This window comes from Mixophyes fleayi, chromosome 7 (assembly GCF_038048845.1).
Source record: "Mixophyes fleayi isolate aMixFle1 chromosome 7, aMixFle1.hap1, whole genome shotgun sequence".
NCBI classification, from domain to species: Eukaryota; Metazoa; Chordata; class Amphibia; order Anura; family Limnodynastidae; genus Mixophyes; species Mixophyes fleayi.
Genome location: NC_134408.1, coordinates 5,272,590 through 5,297,003, shown reverse-complemented (window position 1 = coordinate 5,297,003; position 24,414 = coordinate 5,272,590). Strand labels below are relative to the sequence as shown.

Genomic DNA, 24,414 nt, shown 5'->3' with positions numbered 1-24,414 from the left:
TGGTTTTATACACTGTGGGTAATAAGTTCTTTTAAATATGTGGAATATGTTCAGATATTCTATTGTATTGCTACGTGTAAGGCAATTATTTTATGCCAAGGTTGCAGGTAGTCACAGAAGGGAGCACACACTCACACACACACACACACGCACACACAAAACAACAAAAAGAACAACCTGTCACTAGTCAGAGAATTCGAGACATTGAAAAAGAACTATTTTTATTTATATTTTTTCTGATTATCTTACAAGAAGAAGCACAGTGCAGAGCCAACCTCTATTATTTGGGGAGCTCCCGTACTCTGTTACTTAACTCCAGAATACCAGATGAAAGTGAGGAATGCTAAAGCACAATACCTGTCCAGGATGAGACTCAACCTGAACTTACGGCTCTGACTTTATCTACTCACATTTTTTTTCTCAGGTCTGCACCAATTACATTTAAATGCACAGCATTAAATACATTGCATGAATTTCTAGTATACATTAACAAAACAATGATACGTTGACAGTTATGTCTTGCGAAGCTGTTATATTACAATACATTCAAAGGATGTGTCCTTTGGAAAGATATGTCAGTCATCATTATCAATGTATGTCTAGAACATAGATAGATTCAGAGCAAATAAACAGTCGTCATTATTGTCAATTATATTATATTATTTTTTAAGGGCAAACAAAGGTATCGCCCTTAAAATGTTTAGCCAGCAACAGTGATATATAGCTTGGGCTAGTTTCCACTAAATGAGTATAGTGTCCACAGGATATGCAGACTGGACTGGTTCTCAGTAGTAAAACAAGAGGGAATTTTTTTTGTATGATGCATTCTGAAATATCTCAAGTACGGATGTTTTGATTAAAAAATGAATGAATAAATTAATTAATTAATTAACGCATGGGCTTAACTAGCAAAGATTGTTACTGATTGCCAGTATTTAAACATTTAAGCATTAGTAGATCTGATAAGAACTTAAATCTGACTTTGGTAACTTTGTTAAGTATTTTGTTGCCCCTTTTAAAGTTTAATACATTTTAGTTAAGAAGACTCTTATTATCCTGACATTATAGCAAGTAGCTACTTTTTGTTCCACATTTGAGATTGTGAAATGATACAGTAAGAAAAAAACTATTCCCTAATCTAACTAATACACGTTAAATAAAGTTAATTACTATATCAATATTCAATGTAGAACATTTTCTTAATAAAATCATGGGGGAAGGAGAACCAACATACATTTTTAAAGATTTTAATGCTCAATTAACCATTTCATTACTTTTCACATCTCTATTCTTTTAAATATATTTCACTTATGAGAATACAGTAAAGAATTTTACAATATTTTACTTTGAAGTGATACAGAGTTGCAGTATTTTAACTATTTAATTTTTTGATAGATTCCAGAGTGCTCCTAAAAGAATATATATTTTCTCTTAAGTATGTCAATATATTGTGGGGACGTGCCCTCTGCAAGTGTAAAGGTCTGAGAAGCTGTCTAATCAATGAGAATATGCAGAGAAGACTTTTCCTGTGCGGAGAGAATAACTTTGGAGACCAGTTGTCACTATTTACAGGAAGGCCCTCAGCTTGGGTCCTCAGGCTGTATATTTTTTTATTTTAACAATGATAGATATGATATTCATCATTATCAATTACAAAACTTGAGTCCATACAACATTTATGCATGAAATCGTATGTATCAAAAGCTCTAAATATGATACATCTGTAAGGGGCGTGCTTTACTGGCATGTGCACAACCTAACTGTAATCTACCTGCATGTGAATGATCCCTATCCGCTTTTCTGATGCAAGTGGCCATAAACGTTACATAATGTATTTTTACATTGTCCAACACTAAATGAGGCTGTATGTGAGCAATAAGTAGGGAAGACTTCTTTCACTCTGTCCTCAGTCTCCCTGATCATGAGGACATTAATATAGCAGGAGATCTTCACATCCAGGCTGAACATGCTGAACTCCCTGGTCACTAGTCCATGGCAAATAAAATAACAGTGTAGGTAACCATACAGATTCATACTGAAATTATGCTGAGTCATCCCTTGTGAAGGTGAGCTATTCTTGCTGAGCAGGATCTATAGGGAGTGAAAATAATGCATTAGCCAGGTCTATCAGTGCATAACAGTCCACCAACATTTTTGCTATTGTGTCTATAACAGATACCATATCTGCTTTGAGAGACGGCACCTGTTGATTTAGGCTGCTGTAGTCCAATCTCATGTGCAATGAGCCATCTATTTTTTTTAACCAGGAACATGGAAGTAGTAAAAGGACTTGATGCAGGCTCAATAATCTCTGTTCCCAGTAGCCATTAAATGGTCCTAGTTATCTTTTGACTCCTGGAAGCTATATTTTTTTAAAACATTCTGGATTATCTAGTTTATCTACCCCTTTTCTTCCCGAATTTTTCTCAGTTCTCCCGGACTCCCGAGAGAGCAGGCAAAAATTCCGGATCCAGCGTCTCCCCGTTGTTGTAGATGGTGGGGGCGGGGCTAACCGCTGCATCGTGGTCCCGCCCCCTGCTGCGATTGGCCAGAATTTCCCATGATTGATAGGGGCGGAGCCTAACGGCACATCCCCGCGTGACCACGCCCCCTCGACGGACCCCCTCCCGGACGGCTGGCTTTAAAAGTTGGTAAGTATGCCCATAGTCTCACACACACACACTAACTGTGGTTCTGCAGTCTTCTGTCTATATTGTTTGTCCTTTTTGGCAGTCTCCCGAATTTCCTTTACTTCTGAACAATGTGCATTGTACCATCCAGCATCTCCCTCTGCATCATCCTTATGGTCAGTGTGTCCTTCTCTATGTATAGTGATAACAGGTATTGCTCTTTGTCTACCCACATTTAGTTTTGCATATCCCTCATTATCTGATATTTCTATCTCTATATCTTGATCTGAGTTACTTTTCTTACCTGTTGGAACTTTGCAAGGGTCGAGGTAATTACTCAGAATCATAGATCTCACCTTAGTCCTGTGAACTTTTTATTTTCTAGTTTCTTCCCCTTGGCATTCATTGCGCTATCCAGCAGGGTTGTACATTTTAATTTAAACTTCTGTACTCGTTGCACTCTATTTTTCACGCATTCTGATATATTTTTCTGACTGCAGCTCTGTTCAACTTCTTCTGCATCAATTGCATTTAGTTGCACAGTATAAAGTACATATGATGAATAATGATGACTTTTGTACACAATACCCTGTCACCATTTGTAGGTAAGTGTGCAGTGTTATCATCTGCTAATAAAGCTATGGGGGTTTGCAGTTTATACCTTGCAAGCTACAGGAAGTTTATTTACCCATGTTGATACAGAAACACTACATCCAGTGTCTAGCCTTACACCCATCTGCTGCCTATACTTCTTCCCCTCCTTAACCCCCTGCAAAAATGAAGATTTTTATCTAGCACAAAGATATTTTCAAGTTTCAATTTACAAGTCAGCAAGACAACATCTCTAATTGTGAGGTACCAGATTCTTTCTCTAAACGTCCAGGAGGCCTATTGGTATGTTTAATAATAATTTTCAGGTTTTTTTTATATTTTTTTATTGTATTACTATATTGTATATTTACTTACTGTATGTCATTTTATAACATGTTGGATTATTTGACTATGTTATGTCAGATTAAATATAAAATGTAATCATTATTATTTTGAGCTCTGATTAGAACATGGTCTAACACATTACTATTGTGCTGATAAGACCTATTGTACTTAATTTGCTAGATTTGTGGCTTCTATATGCAATTCAGTATTAGATTGGGGTTACTCCTTAGTTATCATACAGCAAGGTGCTGGGGGCAGAGAGAGGTGCAGTGATTTAGGGGGATACGTAGGGTCCTGTGAGGAAGTGACTGGCATATAAAGTGTCTGGGTGACATTACCCTTTTCAGACTCACACACATTGCGGGCAGCTTGGCAAGGGAAAGCTGTGACAAACACTTATAATATTACCTTTTATGATCAACTTTTTTATATTTACAAGTTTCTCCAAAAAAATGTTTTCTTCGGAGGTGAACAGGAACATATCTTGAGCATTAGTTTTGATGCTTGGCTGCAATTCCAGAATCCGTTTCTTCTCCTTATCGCTGCTGTTCTCTAGATCATCAACCACCACAATTACTTTGCTGTTTCCTGCATACAAAGGACAATAGGTTTCTCGTTCACTAATAACCAGAAAAAATTGAAGAAGGGAAATGAAGATACAATACAGGGAATATGCTAAGGACCAATATAGAACACTCTAAGCATTCTAGTGACCCATACACAAAACTGGGAGCATTCTAGTGAAAAATAGGCAACAGAAAGAGCATTCTATTAACCAGTATACTATACAATGAGCACTCTAGTGACCCATATACAAAACAGGGAGCATTCTAGTGTAAAATAGACAATAGAGAGAGTATTCTATTAACCAATATACTATACAATGAGCAGTCAATTGACCCATATAGAATTCAGCAATTATTATTATTACTTACATACAATACAGAGGGCTTTCTAGTAATTGGCATACAATACAGAAAGCATCTTAGTGACTAATCTACATTACAGAGTTCTACATCTTCATTCTGGAGTTGATTATGGAAAGAAGGCTGAAAATATTTTGAAGACTTTCTGTTGTAGAAACCCTGTTCTGTTGTAGTCTTTGGTGGCTTTATAGTCAATACTGTTATAAGTGGAGTGATACAGACTAGTCTTATTTGTGCCTGTCTCTATTTCCTTTCTATCAGCCACTAAAGTTGCATAAGGTAACTTAACTCCTTATTTCCTGGTCTCAATGATTGCAGGAGATTAGGGAAGAGGCTTAGAGACATGGGGTCAAATGTGACAAATATGGGAGACTTCATAGATTTATATGTGGGCAAACATTGGAAACAAGGTGCACATTTAGTGGTCAACCCAATCTGTCTTTGAATTGTTATGTAATTTATCTTCAAATCTCCCAAGTAAATGACTGTCTTTATCATTAATTGAATGAGTACTTGGGCTAGGTTTTGTTTTAATTTTACTAAATAAAATGTATGATTTTAAACAATTCCACAGACTCTTCAGATCCCTGCCAAAAACATTCTTCTGAGTTTATGTATACGTATGATCCATGGACCATCATCTACACTAGTAGAGTCTAAGTTCAGTGCGGGTTTATTATTTTCTCTTTCATTTACCTAGTTCCTCAGACATATATTCCAGTTCTGCATCATACAGAGAGTCAGGAACATCAGTGATATTGATCCTCCCTCTGTTCTTGGTGTGATACAGGATCCCAAATGTGCACTGAGAGACGTCCTCTCTGAACTGCCAGAATCTATTGTTGGAGATGTAACAAGCTCGGACATCCTGGACAACACTCTGGAAGGAACTAGAGTTCAGCTGGACAATTAGCCACTTGTACTCACTCTCCGGTGATCTTGAAAAGATCCCAACTGTATGGTTTGGTGAACTCTGAGGCAGACCATACAATATTGGCATCATTGTAGTGTTTAAATAGATGTTCTCACACACACACACACATATATATATATATATATATATATATATATATATATATATATATTGAGGTATATTGTACACTGCAGGCTATCGGGGTACCTTTGGAAGAGATCCGCTGTGGAGTTTTATTGAGATTGATGGTCATCTACCCTGCGGGAAATGCATGCTGCTTGGATGAGTACCACCTTAAAGATACCTTTATGTGTTCTGTTATAAATGTTTTTATGTAAGTGTGATACTTACTTTTTTTAAATAAAATCTGTTGTATACAGTATTATACTATTTTAATTTTTTCTATTACATTGCACCATGGAGATTCAAGTGGTTATGCAGTGATTTCTTCTAATACTGAGGATTTGGAGACAACCTAAATCATTGGGAACCCTAACAGTTTTATGGACATGCTTGACAAGTTTTATATCTGGTACGCCTAATATTCATTAGTGGTGATCACACCTGGGATTACAGTGTGTTGGCACAATTGTCTTTTCTGACCACTATTTTGAAAATCACATTATATATATATCTTATGTGTGCCTTTGTCTCTGCCATACTCTATCCGTTTTCAGTATTTAATGTATTGTGGTAATACACTATGTGGCGCCCTGTTTCTTCTATCCCTCTTTATATATATATATATATATATATATATATATATATATATATATATATATATATATAAAAAGTGCACAAACTTGCAAATAAATGTCACTAATTACATTTACTTTTATTATTATTAGTACAAATATTACAATTTCATATTTTATCTATATTGCTAAACGACACAGATGAAGAGCTACATACTTTACCAAGGGTAAAATTGGAACACTAAAGGCTTTTATTCTAAGAAAATTATTCAAAAGCAAATATATTTTCTTTAGTAATACTATTTTTCTAAATGATAGGAAAAGCCTTTGTACTGTTATTTGTGCCAGAGGAGCCTGTGCGAGGTGCTAGAAACAGGGAATCTGATAATCTGAAAACATTTTTTTTAGGAACAAATAGTGAATTCAGCATGGAAGACTCAGAGCTGACTGTTGCCGCTATTTGGCAGCTATGTCCTCAACAACAGCTGTAACCATGGAAACACTGTTGTCTTCAATAAAGTTACAGATGTAAATATGGAAACAAACTTTGTAACGACTGTTACAGCTGTTGATAAACGTTGACAGATTTTCACATATCTGCTAAATGGCAGCAACAGCCATCTCTAAGTTTTCAATTGTCGAATTTACCCAAATGTCCTATTTCAGTTAATTATTTTCTTTTTGTGTGCTTGGAGTTACCCTTTAAGATAAATACATGTTCTATAAATTTATTCTTACCTCCAAAGTGTCCTGATGTTGGGAAGACAGAACCGATTTGAGGGCTCTGCTCTGCTGTCCCGATCACAGACACATTTGCCCCATGGTTCAGAAATTTGGGTTCTCTGCATTGTGCACATCAATGACTGGGTATTTTGAGGGCAGGAGGATGAGGATGGCCCAGTGATTCTGAAGCACTAAACATGTCTACACGTGACTACACCCCCACTCTGATGCCCCCTTTTAAAGTCCCAATTTGAATTCCTCCAAAGTTGGGAGGTATAATTTATAGAAAATTTGCACATAATTTAAGAGTGTGCGAAACTCACAGTTCTATCATTCACCAGGCTGTATTCTTATACCTGTCCTTTAATATGTTATCAGGGGAGTGTAATTGTAAAATCAGCCACATTTCCAGTAATGTATCAGATATGCAATATAACAAAAGCTTGGGAAACATAGAGGAAATTAAGGACATACTGTTTTTTAATGAGCTATGTATGACTACAAAATGTGCAGAATAGCAGTACTACAATCACTAAGCTGTCCACTGAATTGTAATAACTGATGTTCATCAATTAAATATAATCTATTCACATCCACTCACTAATCTCTATCTCCTTTCACAGTAAGTGTCATTCTTTTCTGTGGTACCCCAACCAACATTTCATTGGTGTGACATTAAGTATCACTCCTGGCATGTTATTGAAATATGGTTTGTAATACATGTTCTAACTATCCAAAAGATTTACTATATGGAATAGATTTAATTTGTAGGGAAAATACTATTTTGCCATATCCATTCTCTTTCCATCACTGCATACAAGTTGCATCTGGGAAATAACTTAACTTAACTTAATAAAAGTAAGGTTTGCAAAACATTGTCTCTTACCGGTATGTAATACATCATGGAATAAGATAGACCTACAAAAAATTCCCAAAAAATATTTAAATTACATTCAATATTTTTGTGATAGTGACAAACATATAAGATTGACAGTACTAACGCTAAATGGTAAACATATAATTTATTGCCAATATACAGATATTGATGAAGGACAGTAAAGTAATTACATTGTAAGAACAATAGAGTTCTAACATTTTACCTCCTAACAGTATCCTTATTTCCTCCACCTTCTTCTCACATGAATTCAGATGATCTCTATACCAGGTGATTTCACTGTCTGTTAGTTGAAGAATCTTAAAGCTACATTTATATTTTTGTTCCTTACACCATGATGTCATTGTCATATTCTGGTCAGACAGACTGTGATCCGAGCTACCTCCACCCAGCAGTACAATGACATTCTTCATTTCTGGTCCCCATGTAAGAGAGATACAGGATGGTTACATTAAGCATCAGATACAAGGATACAGCATGTACTTTAATGTAACACAAGGGCTAAAGCTATTGTTATTCTTCATAATGTTCTTCTCCACTGTTTCAGTTATCAGCTTTATTACCTGCTATTTACTACTTACAAGGCAGATAGGGGTCTGTGCAAGTATAACAATAGCTTGTCCCAAACTGTAACAAGGGAAAGAATCAGAATAATAAATGTTATGTTAGGGACATCACTAATTTACAGACCTAACAAAGTCTGCACACGGAATAGTCTTATTACTTGTGAGTAAATGTTACTCTCAGTTAGTGAGAGTGAAATCAGAAACAGTTTAATTAAGTTACAATTGTTACAATAAAAATATTGTTCCACCTCAGACTTATTGAAGCTCTCACCTGTAACATCAGTAATTTAGAAACAATCAAATTAACTTACAAATGTTATAATATTGTGTTTCCTGATACAATGCATTTTAAACAATTTTAGAGCATCCAAATTTCCTAAATGGTTGCGGAGTCTGTTGTTTCGGGTGGACAATCAGACCCTATAACTTACTTTAAAAGTACATGATCTATGGTGTTTGCCCAAGAAGAGCTTTGAGTGGAAAGATGAATGTAACAAGGTAAAATGATCCTTTAGCCAGAAAGATTTAAAATGTAGAGTGGTACTTCTTACTTCAGGAAGATTAGTAGATACGAGACTCTCTGAAGAATTAGCTCTAGGATGCTGACCATACACGCAAAAGAAGGGTGAAGTATTGGAGGAAAAATGACAGAAAATGATGTATGTAAATTCTGCTCATGGTAAATGTGTGAATCAGTTACTGTGAAATATACAGGGTGATTCAAAAGTCGCAGTACACCCTTTTATTTCAAAAACTCTACAGGAATTGGGCCGATTGGCCGATTTCAAGATGGCGCCCATGTTTGGAACATACCATAAAAGATAGACCACGTCACCCATACCTTACTGGAGTATTCAGGTTTCCCAATTTCCTGTAGGGTTTTTGAAATAAAAGGGTGTACTGCGACTTTTGAATCACCCTGTATATATATATATATATATATATATATATATATATATATATATATATATATGTGTGTGTGTGTGTCTGGAAATTAGATCATGGACATAGTTCTAAAGACTCAAATAGCAACAAATACTGACACTATGAAACATGCAAGCTGATTACAATTTTATTGTTGAATGTAGTCTGCATCTCTTCTGTTGGATGGGGATTTTTTTGGCCTCATACAAATGGATATCTAGGGCTCTATGTGGAGAAAGTATCAACTGCCTATTATTCTCATTTTACTGTCTTTTATTTTTTATAATATGCACTTTATTTTTTCCTTTTATGATATGATGGTGAGCACCTCATGATGTATGGAGGAAGAAAATAAAGAAAAGGAGAAAAGGAAAGAAAATTATTATTATTATTATTTATTTATAAGGCGCCACAAGGTTTCTGCAGCGCCGAACGCAGTAAAAACAATGGAAAGTGCAGGGAAAAACAGTACAGAACAATAAACGAGTAATACCAAGACTTCAGAGGCTCCAGGCAAAGCAAATATAATGGAGTTGGAGCAGAAGAGTAGGTAGAGAGACAGGATGGAAAAGGGCCCTGCTCATAAGAGCTTACATCCTAAAGGGAGGGGAAATAGATGGCCGGCACAAAGGGAATCAGAGGAGGAGAGCAAGCGCAAACCTCTGCAAAGGAGGAGCCAGGAGATGGGAGTGAGCATGGAGAGAGGGTTAGGTGGAAGGCTGGTAGGCTTTAAGAAAGAGATGAGTTTTGAGTGCCCGTTTGAAGGAGCACAAGTTAGGGGACAAACGGATGGAGCATGGGAGGTCATTCCAATGCAGGGGGCAGCTTGGGAGAAGTCTTGAATTCTGGAGTGGGATGAGGTGATCAGAGTGGATGAGAGGCGACGGTCATTGGCCGAACGCAGGGACTGGGCGGGAGTGTGGATGGAGAGGAGGTTGGAGATATAGGGGGCAGTTGAGTGGGAGAGGTACTTGTAGGTGAGGGTAAGAAGTTTGAAAAGGTTTCGGTAGGGGAAGGGGAGCCAGTGAAGGGCAAAGCAGAGAGGTGAGGCAGAAGAGGAGCGGCGAGAAAGGAAGATGAGCCTCGCAGCTGCATCATCATAAACAAAATTAAGTATATTTCTCTATAATTATGCTAAAAGATAATAACAGCACCTGAAGGGTTTCATATTGTCAGTATGTGTTGCTATTTGTGGTTTTTTTTTTTAGGATTAGTGTATATTCCTATTGTGACCTATCAGGCAGCAGTTAGAAGTGGAGGGCTGTTGGATATTATAATATTTCTATAAGAAACCATTGACTGACTGACTGACTCTTTCAGTCTGTCCACTGGATTGAGGGCAGTAGGCAGAGGATAGACTTAGATTAATACCCAGAAATTAGCAAAAAGACTTACAAACCTGAGCCACAAATTGAGATCCTCTGTCCAAGACTATGTCAAAGGACGATCCGTGGAGCTGAATACCGGTAGAATTAAAAGAGAGGCCAAGGATTTAGCCGTGGGCAACTTGGTGAGAGGGACAACATGAGCTATCTTACTGAAATGATCAACAATGACCGTGATAATATTATGCCCATTTGAAAAAGGCTTTTCTACTACAAAATTCATAGAAATATGAGTCCAACTTTTACTGGGTATTGAAAGAGAGAAGAGTTGCCTGGATAGAACATTCCTAGGGGTCGTATTTCTGGTACAGATATCACAGGACAAAATTAATTCTTTAACATCACGTTTCACTGATGGCCACCAGACTGAATGTGAAAGCAATTTCAATGTTTTATAAGTACCAGGATGACCAGAGATCTTGCAGGAATAAAGCTTGGAACACACAAAAGTCGAGTCGGAGTCTCTGGAGGAGCTTGATCTTGGACCTGCGACAGTTAAGTAGAGAGGTTCTGCGTGGGATCAGCTAAAATTGAAGAAGCAGGAATTATGGGTAAATTCTTAGTTCTGGGATCTTAACTAGAAAGGAAAACTTTCGGATAAGGAAACGGTTTTAAAGATTTTCAAGCCAGGTCTGAAGGTGATAACAAAATTAAACCAAGTGAAGAACAATGCCCAACATGCCTGTCTGGAATATAACCTTATGGCTGACTCAATATACAACAAATTTTTATGGTCAGTAAATACTGTGACTTTTTGGGTGGCACCTTCCAGCCAATGTCTACAGTCCTCAAAAGCACTGAAGCAGAGATAAATGCTTTTTTCAATGTAGCAAAAGCTTCCAGCACTTGAGATGACCAAACTACTGTGTCAGCCCCCTTTTTGGTCAGAGCAGTGATGGGTGTGACCAAGACAGAGAAGAAACGAATACACCTTCTATTGTAATTGGCAAAACCTAAGCAACTTTGGATGGTTTTAAGGTTGATGGGTCGAACCTGATCTACAATGGCCTGTAGTTTATGAAGATCCATAGAAAATCCTTTAAAGAATATAATGTATTCAAGGAAGGCAACCTTGGCAACTTCAAATTTGCATTTTTCCACTTTGACAAAAAACTGATGCTCCCCAGAAGTTTCAGAAGGACCTTTTTTACATGAAGCTGATGTCATTCAAGAGAAGGAGAATAAATTAGTATATTTTCCAGATACACAACAACAAATTTGCCCTCAAAAATCTCGAAACTTATCATTGCTTAGTTCATGTAAGACTGCTGGAATGTTGAAAAGACCAAAGGGCATAACAAGATATTCATATTGTCCAGATTGAGTATTGAATATGGTCTTCCACAAATTTTCCTTTTTTAATACAAATTAAATTGTAGACTACACGTAGGTCTATTTTAGAGAATATGGTTGCAGTCTTGAGGTGATCAAATAGTACAGAGATCAATAGTAATGGATAATTGTTCTTGATTGTTATCTTATTGAGACCCCTAAAGTCAATACAGGTCGAAGACTCCCATATGTTTTAGCAATGATGAAGAACCTGGCTTCAATAGGTGACTTGGAAGGCCTTATAAAGCCTTTACTGAGGTTCCCCTGAATTTATTTTCTGGACATAACAAAGGATAAAGCATCCCTTTAGGCAGTCTGGCAACTGTAAATAATTTGATAGCACGGGCATAGCGCCTATGCTGGGATAGTGTATCAGCTGCTTTCAAGACATTGAGAAATGTGTGGTAAGGATTTGGAGGAACAGTTTAGAGCATCTGTACAGGTAAAGATAAACAAGTGGCAACATAAGAAGAGCCCCAACAAATAAATTCTTCATTAGACCAGTCTATAAGAGGATTAAGAATAAATAACCATTGATTGCATAAGATGAAAGGAACATTTAATCAAATATAGCAACAACTGCTCTGAATGCACTCTCCCAATGGAAAAATGTATCAGTGGAGTTTTGTCCAAAATGTTACCCCTGATTAGGTGGATTATTATCAATACGCATACAGTGATGGGATGGTCCATTTTACAGAAAATAATCTTTATGATTTCAGCATGCCCAATAGCCAAGAACTTTCCAGCAGCTTCACTATCCAGGAAGGCAAAAATGTCAACAATTTCATTGTTAAAAGAGATATGCCTCCCTCGTGTCTCTCTGTCTGTCTACCCCACCCCTTAGATTGTACGCTCCTTCGAGCAGGGTCATCTCTCCTCCTGTCTTCACCACTTTAACTCTGCTCTCCAGCTACCTTGCCCTCCTCCTCCCCGTTCCCTCTTGCTCCCTCCTCTCCTCTCTGGGGGTTTCCCTGCCCTCCGTGCCCTCTTGGGCTCCGCCGTATGCGGGACCTTCCCCTCTCCCCTCCACCCGCCCCTCTAGCTGTGCTTTGAGATCTCGGAGTTACTGTGCATTTTGTTTACTGTATCGTGCTGTCTCACCTTGTATTGTACTTGTTTGTCCCTGTACGGCGCTACGGATACCTAGTGGCGCCCTATAAATAAAAATTAATAATAATAATAATAATATGAGCAGGAACAAGAAGATAATTTTTGGAAAAGACTAACTGTAAGTCTAGATGGACCCCTTCCAAATCCACTAGGCTTCATCTTTTTCAGGTTTATTGGGGCAGAAGCGAGCCCTGTGACTTTTGCATCTGCAATACAGAGTCCCCAAGAGCCTCTCCTGGATTTTTCCTCTTGAGAAAACCTAAAAGCCCCAACCTGCATGGGCACTGCAGGTTCCACCGTACAGGCATAGAGGCTACAGACGGGATAGAACGAGATATCTCCTTTTCCATTGTCCTTTCTTTGATATGTCTATCAATCTTGATCGCAAGCCCCATGAGTTTCTCCAGAGTATCTGGACAGAATACTGAACTAAGGATTCCTTGATTTGGTCGGATAGGCCCAGGCGGAATTGACTGCGTAGTGGCGGGAAAAATCCATTCACTATCTGTGAACCAGTGTCTAAATTCCACACAGAATTCTTCTGCCATTTTGCAACCTTACATGTCCTGTGAGTAGCGCCGGGTGATTAGAGCTTAGACCAAATGCACATGTTTGTGGGTTACCTTGTAGTAGAGAAATAATAATCCCTACTCTTTGTTGCTCAGAGCCCGGAGAGTGGTGTCTCAGTACAAGTTGCAGCTTTCTTTAAAATTTCGAAGCAATTTTCACTCCCCAGAGAAACGATCTGGAAGGTTCAACTTAGGTCCCGCTACAGAGACTCGGGTACAGTGGGTTGATCTGAAGGCCTCCTCTTGCATGGACAAACAGATGGACAACTCCTGGACCGCTTTCGAGAGTGCCTGCATTTGGTTTGCCAGCACATAAGCGTGGCTAGGTGGTCCGGTCTCCATGGGAGTTAAATTCATTAACCACCTATTATAATGCAATGGCACTCACTGACTCTGGGTAAATTCTTAGAACAAGGGAAAAGAGGCCCTCATGTATAGTAAGCTGCCTTTAAAGGAACAGAAATACAGCAGGCTTCACAAACAATGCAGGGCAACAATTCTGTAACTGGCAAGGAAGCTAAGCCCTCCCTGCCTTTTAAACTGATAGGATCAACCACAATGCTCCCCTGAAAGCGAGGTGATTCAATTCATGATTCAATTCATGATTCATGATTCAATTCATGATTCATAATTCATGATTCATGATTCATGATTCAATACACGATTCATGATTCGATTCATGATTCAATTCATGATTCGATTCATGATTCTTGATTCATGATTCATGATTCGATTCATGATTCATGATTCAATTCATGATTCATGATTCATGATTCAATTCATGATTCATGATTCAATTCATGATTCATGATTCAATTCATAATTCAATTCATGATTCAATTCATGTTTTGATTCATGATTCATGATTCGATTTATGATTCATTATTCAATTCATGACTCATGATTCAATACATGATTCATGATTCATGATTCAATTCATGATTTAAATAATAATTCATGATTCATGATTAATGATTCAATTCATGATTCATAATTCATGATTCATGATTCGATTCATGATTCATGATTCAATTCATGATTCATGATTCATGATTCAATTCATGATTCGATTCATGATTCTTGATTCATGATTCATGATTCGATTCATGATTCAATTCATGATTCATTTTTCATGATTCAATTTATGATTTATGATTCATGATTCATGATTCAATTCATGATTCATGATTCAATTCATGATTCATGATTCAATTCATGATTCAATTCATAATTCATGATTCATGATTCAATTCATGATTCATGATTCAATTCATGATTCGATTCATGATTCAATTCATGATTCATGATTCGATTTATGATTCATGATTCGTGATTCAATTCATGATTCATGATTCAATTCATGATTCAATTCATTTTTCATGATTCAATTTATGATTTATGATTCATGATTCATGATTCATGATTCAATTCATGATTCATGATTCATGATTCAATTCATGATTCAATTCATGATTCATGATTCAATTCATGATTCATAATTCATGATTCATGATTCAATTCATGATTCATGATTCAATTCATGATGCATAATTCATGATTCATGATTCAATTCATGATTCATGATTCAATTCATGATTCGATTCATGATTCAATTCATGATTCATGATTCGATTTATGATTCATGATTCATGATTCAATTCATGATTCAATTCATGATTCAATTCATGATTCATGATTCAATTCATGATTCGATTCTTGATTCATGATTCAATTCATGATTCAATTCATGATTCATGATTCATGATTCGATTCATGATTCATGATTCAATTTATGATTCATGATTAAATTCATGATTCATGATTCAATTCATGATTCATAATTCAATTCATGATTCAATTCATGATTCATGATTCGATTCTTGATTCAGGATTCAATTCATGATTCAATTCATGATTCATGATTCGACTCATGATTCATGATTCAATTCATGATTCATGATTCATGATTCAATTCATGATTCATGATTCTTGATTCATGATTCATGATTCAATTCCTGACTCAATTAATGATTCATGTTTCAATTTATAATTCATGATTCAATTCATGATTCGATTCATGATTCAATTTATGATTTGATTCATGATTCATGATTCGATTCATGATTTATGATTCAATTCATGACTCATGATTCAATTCATGATTCATGATTCATGATTCAATTCATGATTTAATTCATGATTCATGATTCAATTCATGATTCTTGATTCATGATTTATGGTTCGATTCATGATTCAATTCATGATTCATGATTCAATTCATGATTCATGATTCTTGATTCAATTCATGATTCTTGATTCATGATTCAATTCATGATTCATGATTCAATTCATGATTCAATTCATGATTCATGATTCATGATTCAATTTATGATTCATGATTCATGATTCATGATTAAATTCATGAATCATGATTCATGATTCAATTCATGATTCAATTCATGATTCATGATTTATGATTCAATCCATGATACATGATTCAATTCATAATTCATGATTCATGATTCAATTCATGATTCATGATTCATGATTCATGATTAAATTCATGAATCATGATTCATGATTCAATTCATGATTCAATTCATGATTCATGATTCAATCCATGATACATGATTCAATTCATAATTCAGGATTCATGATTCAATTCATGATTCATGATTCATGATTCATGATTCAATTCATGAGTCATGATTCATGATTCAATTCATGATTCATGATTTATGATTCAATTCATGATTCATGATTCAATTCATAATTCATGATTCATAATTTAATTCATGATTCATGATTCAATTCATGATTCATGATTCAATTCATGATTTGAATTATGATTTAATTCATGATTCATGATTCAATTCATGATTCATGATTCAATTCATGATTCATGATTCAATTCATGATTCATGATTCAATTCATGATTCGATTTATGATTCATGATTCGATTCATGATTCATGATTCAATTCATGATTCAATTCATGATTCATGATTCATGGTTCGATTCATGATTCAATTCATGATTCATGATTCATGATTCGATTCATGATTCGATTCATGATTCATGATTCGATTCATGATTTATGATTCAATTCATGATTCATGATTCGATTCATGATTCAATTCATGATTCATGATTTATGATTCATGATTCGATTTATGATTCATGATTCAATTCATGATTTATGTTTCATGATTCAATTCATGATTCATGATTCAATTCATGATTCAATTCATGATTCATGATTCAATTCATGATTCATGATTCGATTGTGACACTGCAATCCCTGATCAGTGCATCCCGACTAGCGGGGACAGAAGGGGCAGTAAGCCCGACAGGAACTACGCCCCGGCTGTGTAGCAACTAGTGCGAACCGTTGCAACAGCACAGAGGCTCACCAACAAGCATGCAGAGAAAGTAGCACTCTGGTTGCTTAGCAACAGCCAGGACAAAGGCTTCAGTTATAGACAGATGACAGGTGAAGTACAGTGCACAGAATAATGTAGAAATTGCTAGTAGGTTCCCGGAGGTGAATATTGCTGTTACTTTCCTTGCATTGAGCTGTCTCTCAATTGGCTGCAACCCCTGAACAACATTAAATAGAATACATTTTGCATATCCCCACTTGTTACATATGTCAATTAGTAATATATACTGTAGGTCACTGCAGAGTTATTTACCATAATAAGAAGCTAACATCTTTACTTCGTCAAGCAATGCAGATCCCCAAACGTTGTTCTCAAAACAAAAAATGACACAGGAGCTGGGGAACACATTCTTTGTATAAGTGGGGCCTCCACATATTTCAAATTTGGAGATTTTCCCATCCTTTATGAACTCACTGAAGGAGTTTGATTGTAACAAATCTTCAATCCATTCGCATTTATGTATGGAATGAGTGATTATCTGTAATAAACAAAATACAATGTTTCAGCAAAAAAAATATTGAATAAAGAAAATAAAAACTATAGCAGCCATTATATTTGCTGGGGAAAAAAGCTGATGGAAAACGACAACAATGTAAATTAAGGATATCTGAGCGTACTTAGTAATCACATATGATAGGTTTCTGTTGTGTGTGATAGACATGAGCTTAGTTTATTTTTTTCTATTTCTGTTTACATGTAATATGCTATCTGTTATATATATATATATATATATATATATATATATATATATGCAGCTTTTCATAAGGCAGTTGGAGTATAGGCCTCCTCTTCTTTCAGCTCCAAATTAAAGCAGTTGGCAGCCTGGAGTGCAAATCAATATCCAATTTCATATAATAGACTCCTTGCCAAATAAATTATCTTCTCTCTTTAGTGCGTGCACAACAGAAGACTTTTGAAGTTTTCTCTTGATTTTATTAAGTCAAATCACCCTAACTAACTATCTCTATCCATCTAACAAATATGACTCAGTCCAATCACATGAACAATATAAGAAATATTGGTACTTATCAACCTCTCTTCTCTTTGTTCCTCTGGTCAGATCTGTCTCAGTTATGGCATTCTCCTCTACCTATACAGCGCTGGTCTTTCTCATTACTACTGTAGCCCTTGCTCAATAGTTTCCTTCTTCTCTCCTCCATCCACCTTCTCCTCTTCCAACTGCTGAACTCCAACTGCCAGTTTTAAAATCATTCCTCTCACACCTTAGCCCCTCCCCCTTTCGCATGCTCTTACGGAATCCTCCGGCAGCAGCTCAGTGCAAACCGGGGATTGCAGTTCCTGGTTAACTACAGTTCCCTACTGCACATGTGCAGACGTCAATGTCTGCCAGCGCTACATGTATGTTGTGAAAAGGGCAAATATATCCTCCTTAACCTTCCAGTGAATTGGTAGGATGAACTATGAGCTTCTATTGAATCACTGCTGTATGCTGCTGATTTTTTTAATAGCATTTACAATCTATTAATTAAGATTAGAAAAATCTAGATACATAAGTTTTAAAGGAAGAAAATAAAGTAAGAAAATATTTGATTCTGTTGAATAATCTGCTATAGTATGATTCCTCGTTGGAAAAAGAGAGGGTTAAACTAGCGCTCACTGCTAGAAGGGGATGATTGTTTTTGGTATTAACGCTAATCACATGAAATATATGTTATAATGATATATATTTCTATAATCATATATATAACGAAGTCTGCGGAATATAAATCTGCTTTATCTTCCTTAATCTTGTCTTCAAGGATTAATACAAATAACCTATACAGTGTATTAGATCACTGTGTGCTACATAACATGTTACAATCCTCTTGTATGTTAAGATAATTGATGGGTCATATATAAGGTTTTATTGCTAGCATATGTATTATTAAAAAAACTAGTATATAAAAAAACTTTTTTAAATTATCTTAAGTATTTTATTTTTACCATAAAATAATGTTTATTATTATTTATTATATTTTTATAGAAAGGTTTAATTCTAATGTAAGCAGAAGCCAGTATAAGTTATGAAATCAATGTGTAACCGATTGTAAGCAATGTAAAATGTCAGCTGTAGCCTCACAAATTATCTTTTTTCTGATAGAATTTTAATCACTGCTTTTTATCTGTTTTCATATTACAGACCTATCTTTGATAACAATTGTTTCTCATGCTGTATTTAGCTATGTAAATCATTAGTTTATTGCATTGAGAAGGGTTGGACATGAAAAGTCAACAGTGAAAAGGTTGACAATAAAAATGTCTGCACCAAATGCCGATTATGGATTTTGTTTTTTTTGTTTTGCCAAGCAGGAAATCCCTGGATGTAATTTGGATTTTTTTTTGCCAAGTAGGAATTATTGGATGTGTTTTGGTTTATTTTTTTGTCAAGCAGGGATCATAGGATGCAGTACAGTCATGGTCAAGAGTTTTGAGAATTACACAAGTATTGGTTTTCACAAAATTTGCTGCTTCGTTGTTTTTAGGCCTTTTTGACAGATGTTGCTATGGTATAGTGAAGTAAAATTGCAAGCATTTCATAACTATCAAAGGTTTTTATTGACAATTACATTAAGTTTATGCAAAGATTCAATATTTGCAGTGTTGACCCTTCGTTTTGAATACCTCTGCAATTCGCCCTGGCAGCTGTCAATCAACTTCTGGGCCACATACTGACTGATTGCCGCCCATTCTTACCTAATCAATGCTTGGAGTTTGTCAGAATTTATGGGTTTTTGTTTCTGCACCCGCCTCTTGAGGATTGACCACAAGTTCTTAATGGGATTAAAGTCTGGGGAGTTTCCTGGTCATGGACCCAAAATTTCAATGTTTCAATTGTTCTTGGAGGGTTGGGAGAAGTTGCTCATGGAGGATGTTTTGGTACAATTCTTTATTCATGGCTGTGTTCTTAGGCAAATTTGTGAGTGAGCCCACTCCCTTGGCTGAGAAGCAACCCCACACATGAATAACCTTAGGATGCTTTTACTGTTGGCATGACACAGGACTGATGGTAGCGCTCACTTTCCCTTCTCCGGACAAGCGGTTTTCCAGATGTCCCAAACAATCTGATAGGGCTTTTTTGCTGGCCTTCTTGACACCAGGCTATCCTCCAAAAGTCCTGGCCTCACTGTGCTTTCAGATGCAATCACACCTGCCTGCTGTCTTTCCTGAGCAAGCTCTGTACTGGTGGTGTTCCGATCCTGCAGCTGAATCAACTTTAGGATACGGTCCTGGCGCATGCTGGATGTTCTTGAACGCCCTGAAGCCTTCTACCCAACTATTGAACCTCTCTACTTGAAGTTCTTGATGATCCAATAAATGGTTCATTTAGGCGCAATACTTACTAGCAGCAAGATCCTTGCCTGTGAAGCCCTTTTTGTGCAAAGCAATGGTGACTGCACGTGTTTCCTTGCAGGTAACCATGGATAACAGAGGAAGAACAATGATTTCAAGCACCACCCTCCTTTTAAAGCTTGCAGTCTGTTATTCTAACTCAATCAACATGACAGAGTTATCTCCAGCCTTGTCCTCGTCAACATTCTCACCTGTGTTAACGGGAGAATCACTGACCTAATGTCAGCTGGTCCTTTTGTGGCAGGGCTGAAATGCATTGGAAATGTTGTTTTTGGGATAAAGTTCATTGTCATGGCAAAGAAGGACTTAATTACAATACATCTGGTCACTTTTAATGACATTCTGGAGTATATGCAAGTTGTAATAATAAAAACTGAGGCAGCAGACTTTGTGAAAAATAATATTTGTGTTATTCTCAAAACTTTTGGCCATGACTGTACAGATGAAGACCCTGATTGTAGATGAGTACTAGGGTGTTTTTATTTATTTATATTTATTGTGGTTCTCCAAGTGCTACCATGACCAGCAGATATGGGTATGCTGGCACAGTTAATGGCAGCCTGGGCTTGCTGAGACTTGTAATGCACCAGGAACAAAATGGTTTATTACTATTTTTATTATTATTACCCCACACTCACTGTTCAGGGGTGTGGGAAGAGCCCTAGTGCTTCAGCACGAGGCTTAGTACACCAAAGTGGATGGGGGCTGCATTTTTTTTGTGTGGATTTGTTCTCCTTAGGGAATCCAGCCCTGTGCTGTCGAACCTGGGGCTGGATTGGCATTATGGCAGGGGTAACACATGCTGCTATAGTGCCACCAGCCCGACTGGCACAGTCTAGTGCTGGTACTAATATAATCGGGGGAACCCCACATATTTTGCCCCCCGATATTTCTAGTACCAGTCTAGGCTGGCAGCACTAGGGTTGCTTAAGCTGTCTGAGAAGGCGGACAACCTTTTTTTTTTTTTTACATTGAGCTTCATTTTATTTTATTTTTGGTACTGTAGAGCCGGCGGTAGTGCCAGCGGCGACTTTGCCATTTTAAATCTAATGCATTATGTCGACATTGAAGCTGTCGACTTTACAACCTCTCGACATTCACAATGTTGACATTTTAACCCTGTCAATCTAATGAACATGTGCTCATTCTGAATTTCAAACTTTTAACTGCGTTGATATTCTGACAACATTATGGTGTCAACATTCTTAATGTCAACATGCTCATTGTCGACATTTCGTACCCAACACCTGTCAGAAGGTTTCCAAGGGTTTTGGTCAGCACAGCCCAGTTTTCTTTATATATAAAAAGGAGGTAATACACTACAGCCTATACAGCACATTTTGATTACTCAATTATTTAAAAGGATCTCCATAAATAATGACTTACACAACACTGTTTATACCACCAGTATGCATTTTCCACCAACATATTACAGTTCCAGTTATCTGTAAATATACAAAGATACAAAATGTAAACAAAATAAAATTCACTGATAAAGGGCAGACAAATAGGGGATGAGAAGTCACTAATACATATATGTAATAGGTGTTCACCTTTGATAAAGATTTGTAAATACTTGTATTATGTATTAAATAATGTAAATACATATAGTATAATGAAACAAGGGGTCGGAGCTTGGTGTGAGTTTTGTATACAAGCAAATACAATAATATTAATGCTTAATATATGAATAGATGTAATTGATTAATATGGGATCAGTGTTGCTTCTTTTCACTCTACAGAGTCAGTTTTTCTACTGACTCACTTTTATAAAGTGTTTTTCTGCAACTATTTGCTGCACCTTTCTAATACAGCTCCAGATTAGTAAACCTCTGTTCAATGACCCAACATTTAGCCCACCACACCCTTTTCTCTTTATTGATTTTAAGTTCGTATTAGATATCAAACTATTACACAGTTTACTGCATTGTGTCTAGTGTATCATTTGTGTACTAAAGGATGTGTTAAGTGCCGGCTTCTACCCATAAAATATTAACTACAATTTACCATTACCTGTTTATATTAGTGACTCAGGGCTGGTGTCTGCATATGTGATTGTACGCTCCTCTGAGCAGGGCCATCTCTCCTCCTGTTTCCACCACTTTTAACTCTGCTCACCAGCTACTTAGCCCTCCTCCTCGAGGGTCCTCCACCCCACGTCCACTCTCGCTCCCTCCTCCCCCCTGGGGGTCTCCCTGTCTTCCGCTCCCTCCTTCTTGGGCCCCGTCATTTGCGGATCCTCCCTCCCCCTTCCCCGCCCTCTCTAGCTGTGCATTGAGCATAATGAGTTACTGTGCTTACTGTTTACTGTATTGTGCTGTCTCCCATTGTATTGTAATTTGTTTGTCCCTGTACGGCGCTGCGGATGCCTTGTGGCACCTTATAAATAAAAATTAATAATAATAATAATAATATGTGTGGCCCTGTGTGAAATGCATGTTTTCTCCCCTCCTCTCTCTTGTTGTCTCTCCTCTGCCCGCAATTTGGTTCTCTCCCCCTCAGCTGCCCCGATCCAATCTGGTTCTCTCTGAACTTCCTTTATTTCTGATCCCCCTCAGGTTTATCTCTAAAGCATCCACTACCCAGCAGTCCTTTTACCTTATTACCATAGGTAAGTCAGGGAGTAGCTCTTCTTCTCTTGAAATCACTGCTGATAAGGCCAATGGAGCCATTCAGCACAGGGGGCAGCAGAGAAGCCTGAGTCCCTATGCTGTAGCACCAATGGCACCCGATAGAAGTTGACCCTTCAGTGATTGGTAACACTCCCCTGATTTTATCTGCACACATCATCCTTTTTATGTTTTTTATTTTCCTTGTATAATTCACAAAGCTGGCATCTCCTATTCCTGAGTGAAGAGTGAGTTTGGAGGTTCAACGCCCCATCAAAGACATCTTGGCTAATGGTGGTTTATAAATATGGGCAGCTTGCTCTGATAAGTTTGAGTTACAGTGTAAATCCAGCTGATCTTACCTGATGGTAGTGGAGACAATTCTGTAACACAATCTGTAGGTGCATCCCAAGGCTCAGAGGATGATTTCCTCTCTTCGGCTTCTAAGTTAAAATCAAATAAAAATTAAAAATGGAGCTTGTTGCGTGGTTGATGCATCAGATGACACTGCAACATCCTGACCACCTAAACTGTTTTTCACTGTTAAGGTATGAATTGAAGTAATACTGGTGCAATTAATGCAATATACACCCACAATGTCCACTTGTACATAAATAAGGGTCACATCATGAATATAATCTGGTAAAGACACACATAGTTTTTTTTAGATCTGCATGTATTTTTGAAAAACCACAAGCCAATCTTGAAATAACCACTTAAAATTCATCTATCATCAAACTTACAAAAAATAATAAAATATGTTTCAGGATGTAAATAACTTACACTTTAACAATCAATGGACAACCCCCCCCCCCCCACCGCACACACTATCAGTCATAGATGTAACCGTATTTACTGCTCACTAACTAGTTTCATCTGATTATAGCCCCTGATCCCACAGCTGGGAGTATCCAGGTCTCTTTTCTCCTTTTGGCTGTCACGTTTGCATTTAGTATTCATTTTATAGAATGATGCATTACCTCTAGCATATCTGTCTGTTCTACAGCTTCAATATTTTCTGAGATATATTTTTATATATAAGTATTTGGAATAATAGTTTCTAAGTGACACACTGCCTCTAACCCTTTCTTTGGTATCATATATACCCCATGCACCTTCTTGTTTACACTTACTATATTGGGTGATATCAGATATCTCCCTAGGATTCTCTTGCTTCCTTTTTTCCTACACACACACACACACACACACACACACACACACACACAGATACAATGTGGTCATCATTATGTGTTGTCACCACTCTCCACAGGGGAAAAATTATCCATAGGAAGAGACAGTACAGACAGCCAACATCTGTGTTTAGTTTATATGTAGGCCCTAAATATCATATAAGTTGGAAACAAACCAAGAGTAACTTACTCTTAAAAAACTAACATGGAAATC

General features: G+C 36.9%; 1 protein-coding gene across 1 annotated transcript in view; it reads right to left on the bottom strand.

The window, feature by feature from the left end:
- Positions 1–209: 209 nt before the first annotated feature.
- Positions 210–24,414, bottom strand: part of LOC142098422 (uncharacterized) — a 39,102-nt gene continuing 14,897 nt past the window's right edge. The window contains exons 7-14 of the mRNA XM_075181269.1: positions 23,373–23,453; positions 21,788–21,846; positions 17,303–17,528; positions 7,924–8,133; positions 7,710–7,741; positions 5,189–5,465; positions 3,975–4,154; positions 210–2,091 (exon numbers count right to left, since the gene is read on the bottom strand). Of these exons, the coding sequence (XP_075037370.1) occupies positions 2,072–2,091; positions 3,975–4,154; positions 5,189–5,465; positions 7,710–7,741; positions 7,924–8,133; positions 17,303–17,528; positions 21,788–21,846; positions 23,373–23,453 (1,085 nt within the window). The 3' untranslated portion in view covers positions 210–2,071. The remainder of the gene's footprint in view (positions 2,092–3,974; positions 4,155–5,188; positions 5,466–7,709; positions 7,742–7,923; positions 8,134–17,302; positions 17,529–21,787; positions 21,847–23,372; positions 23,454–24,414) is intronic.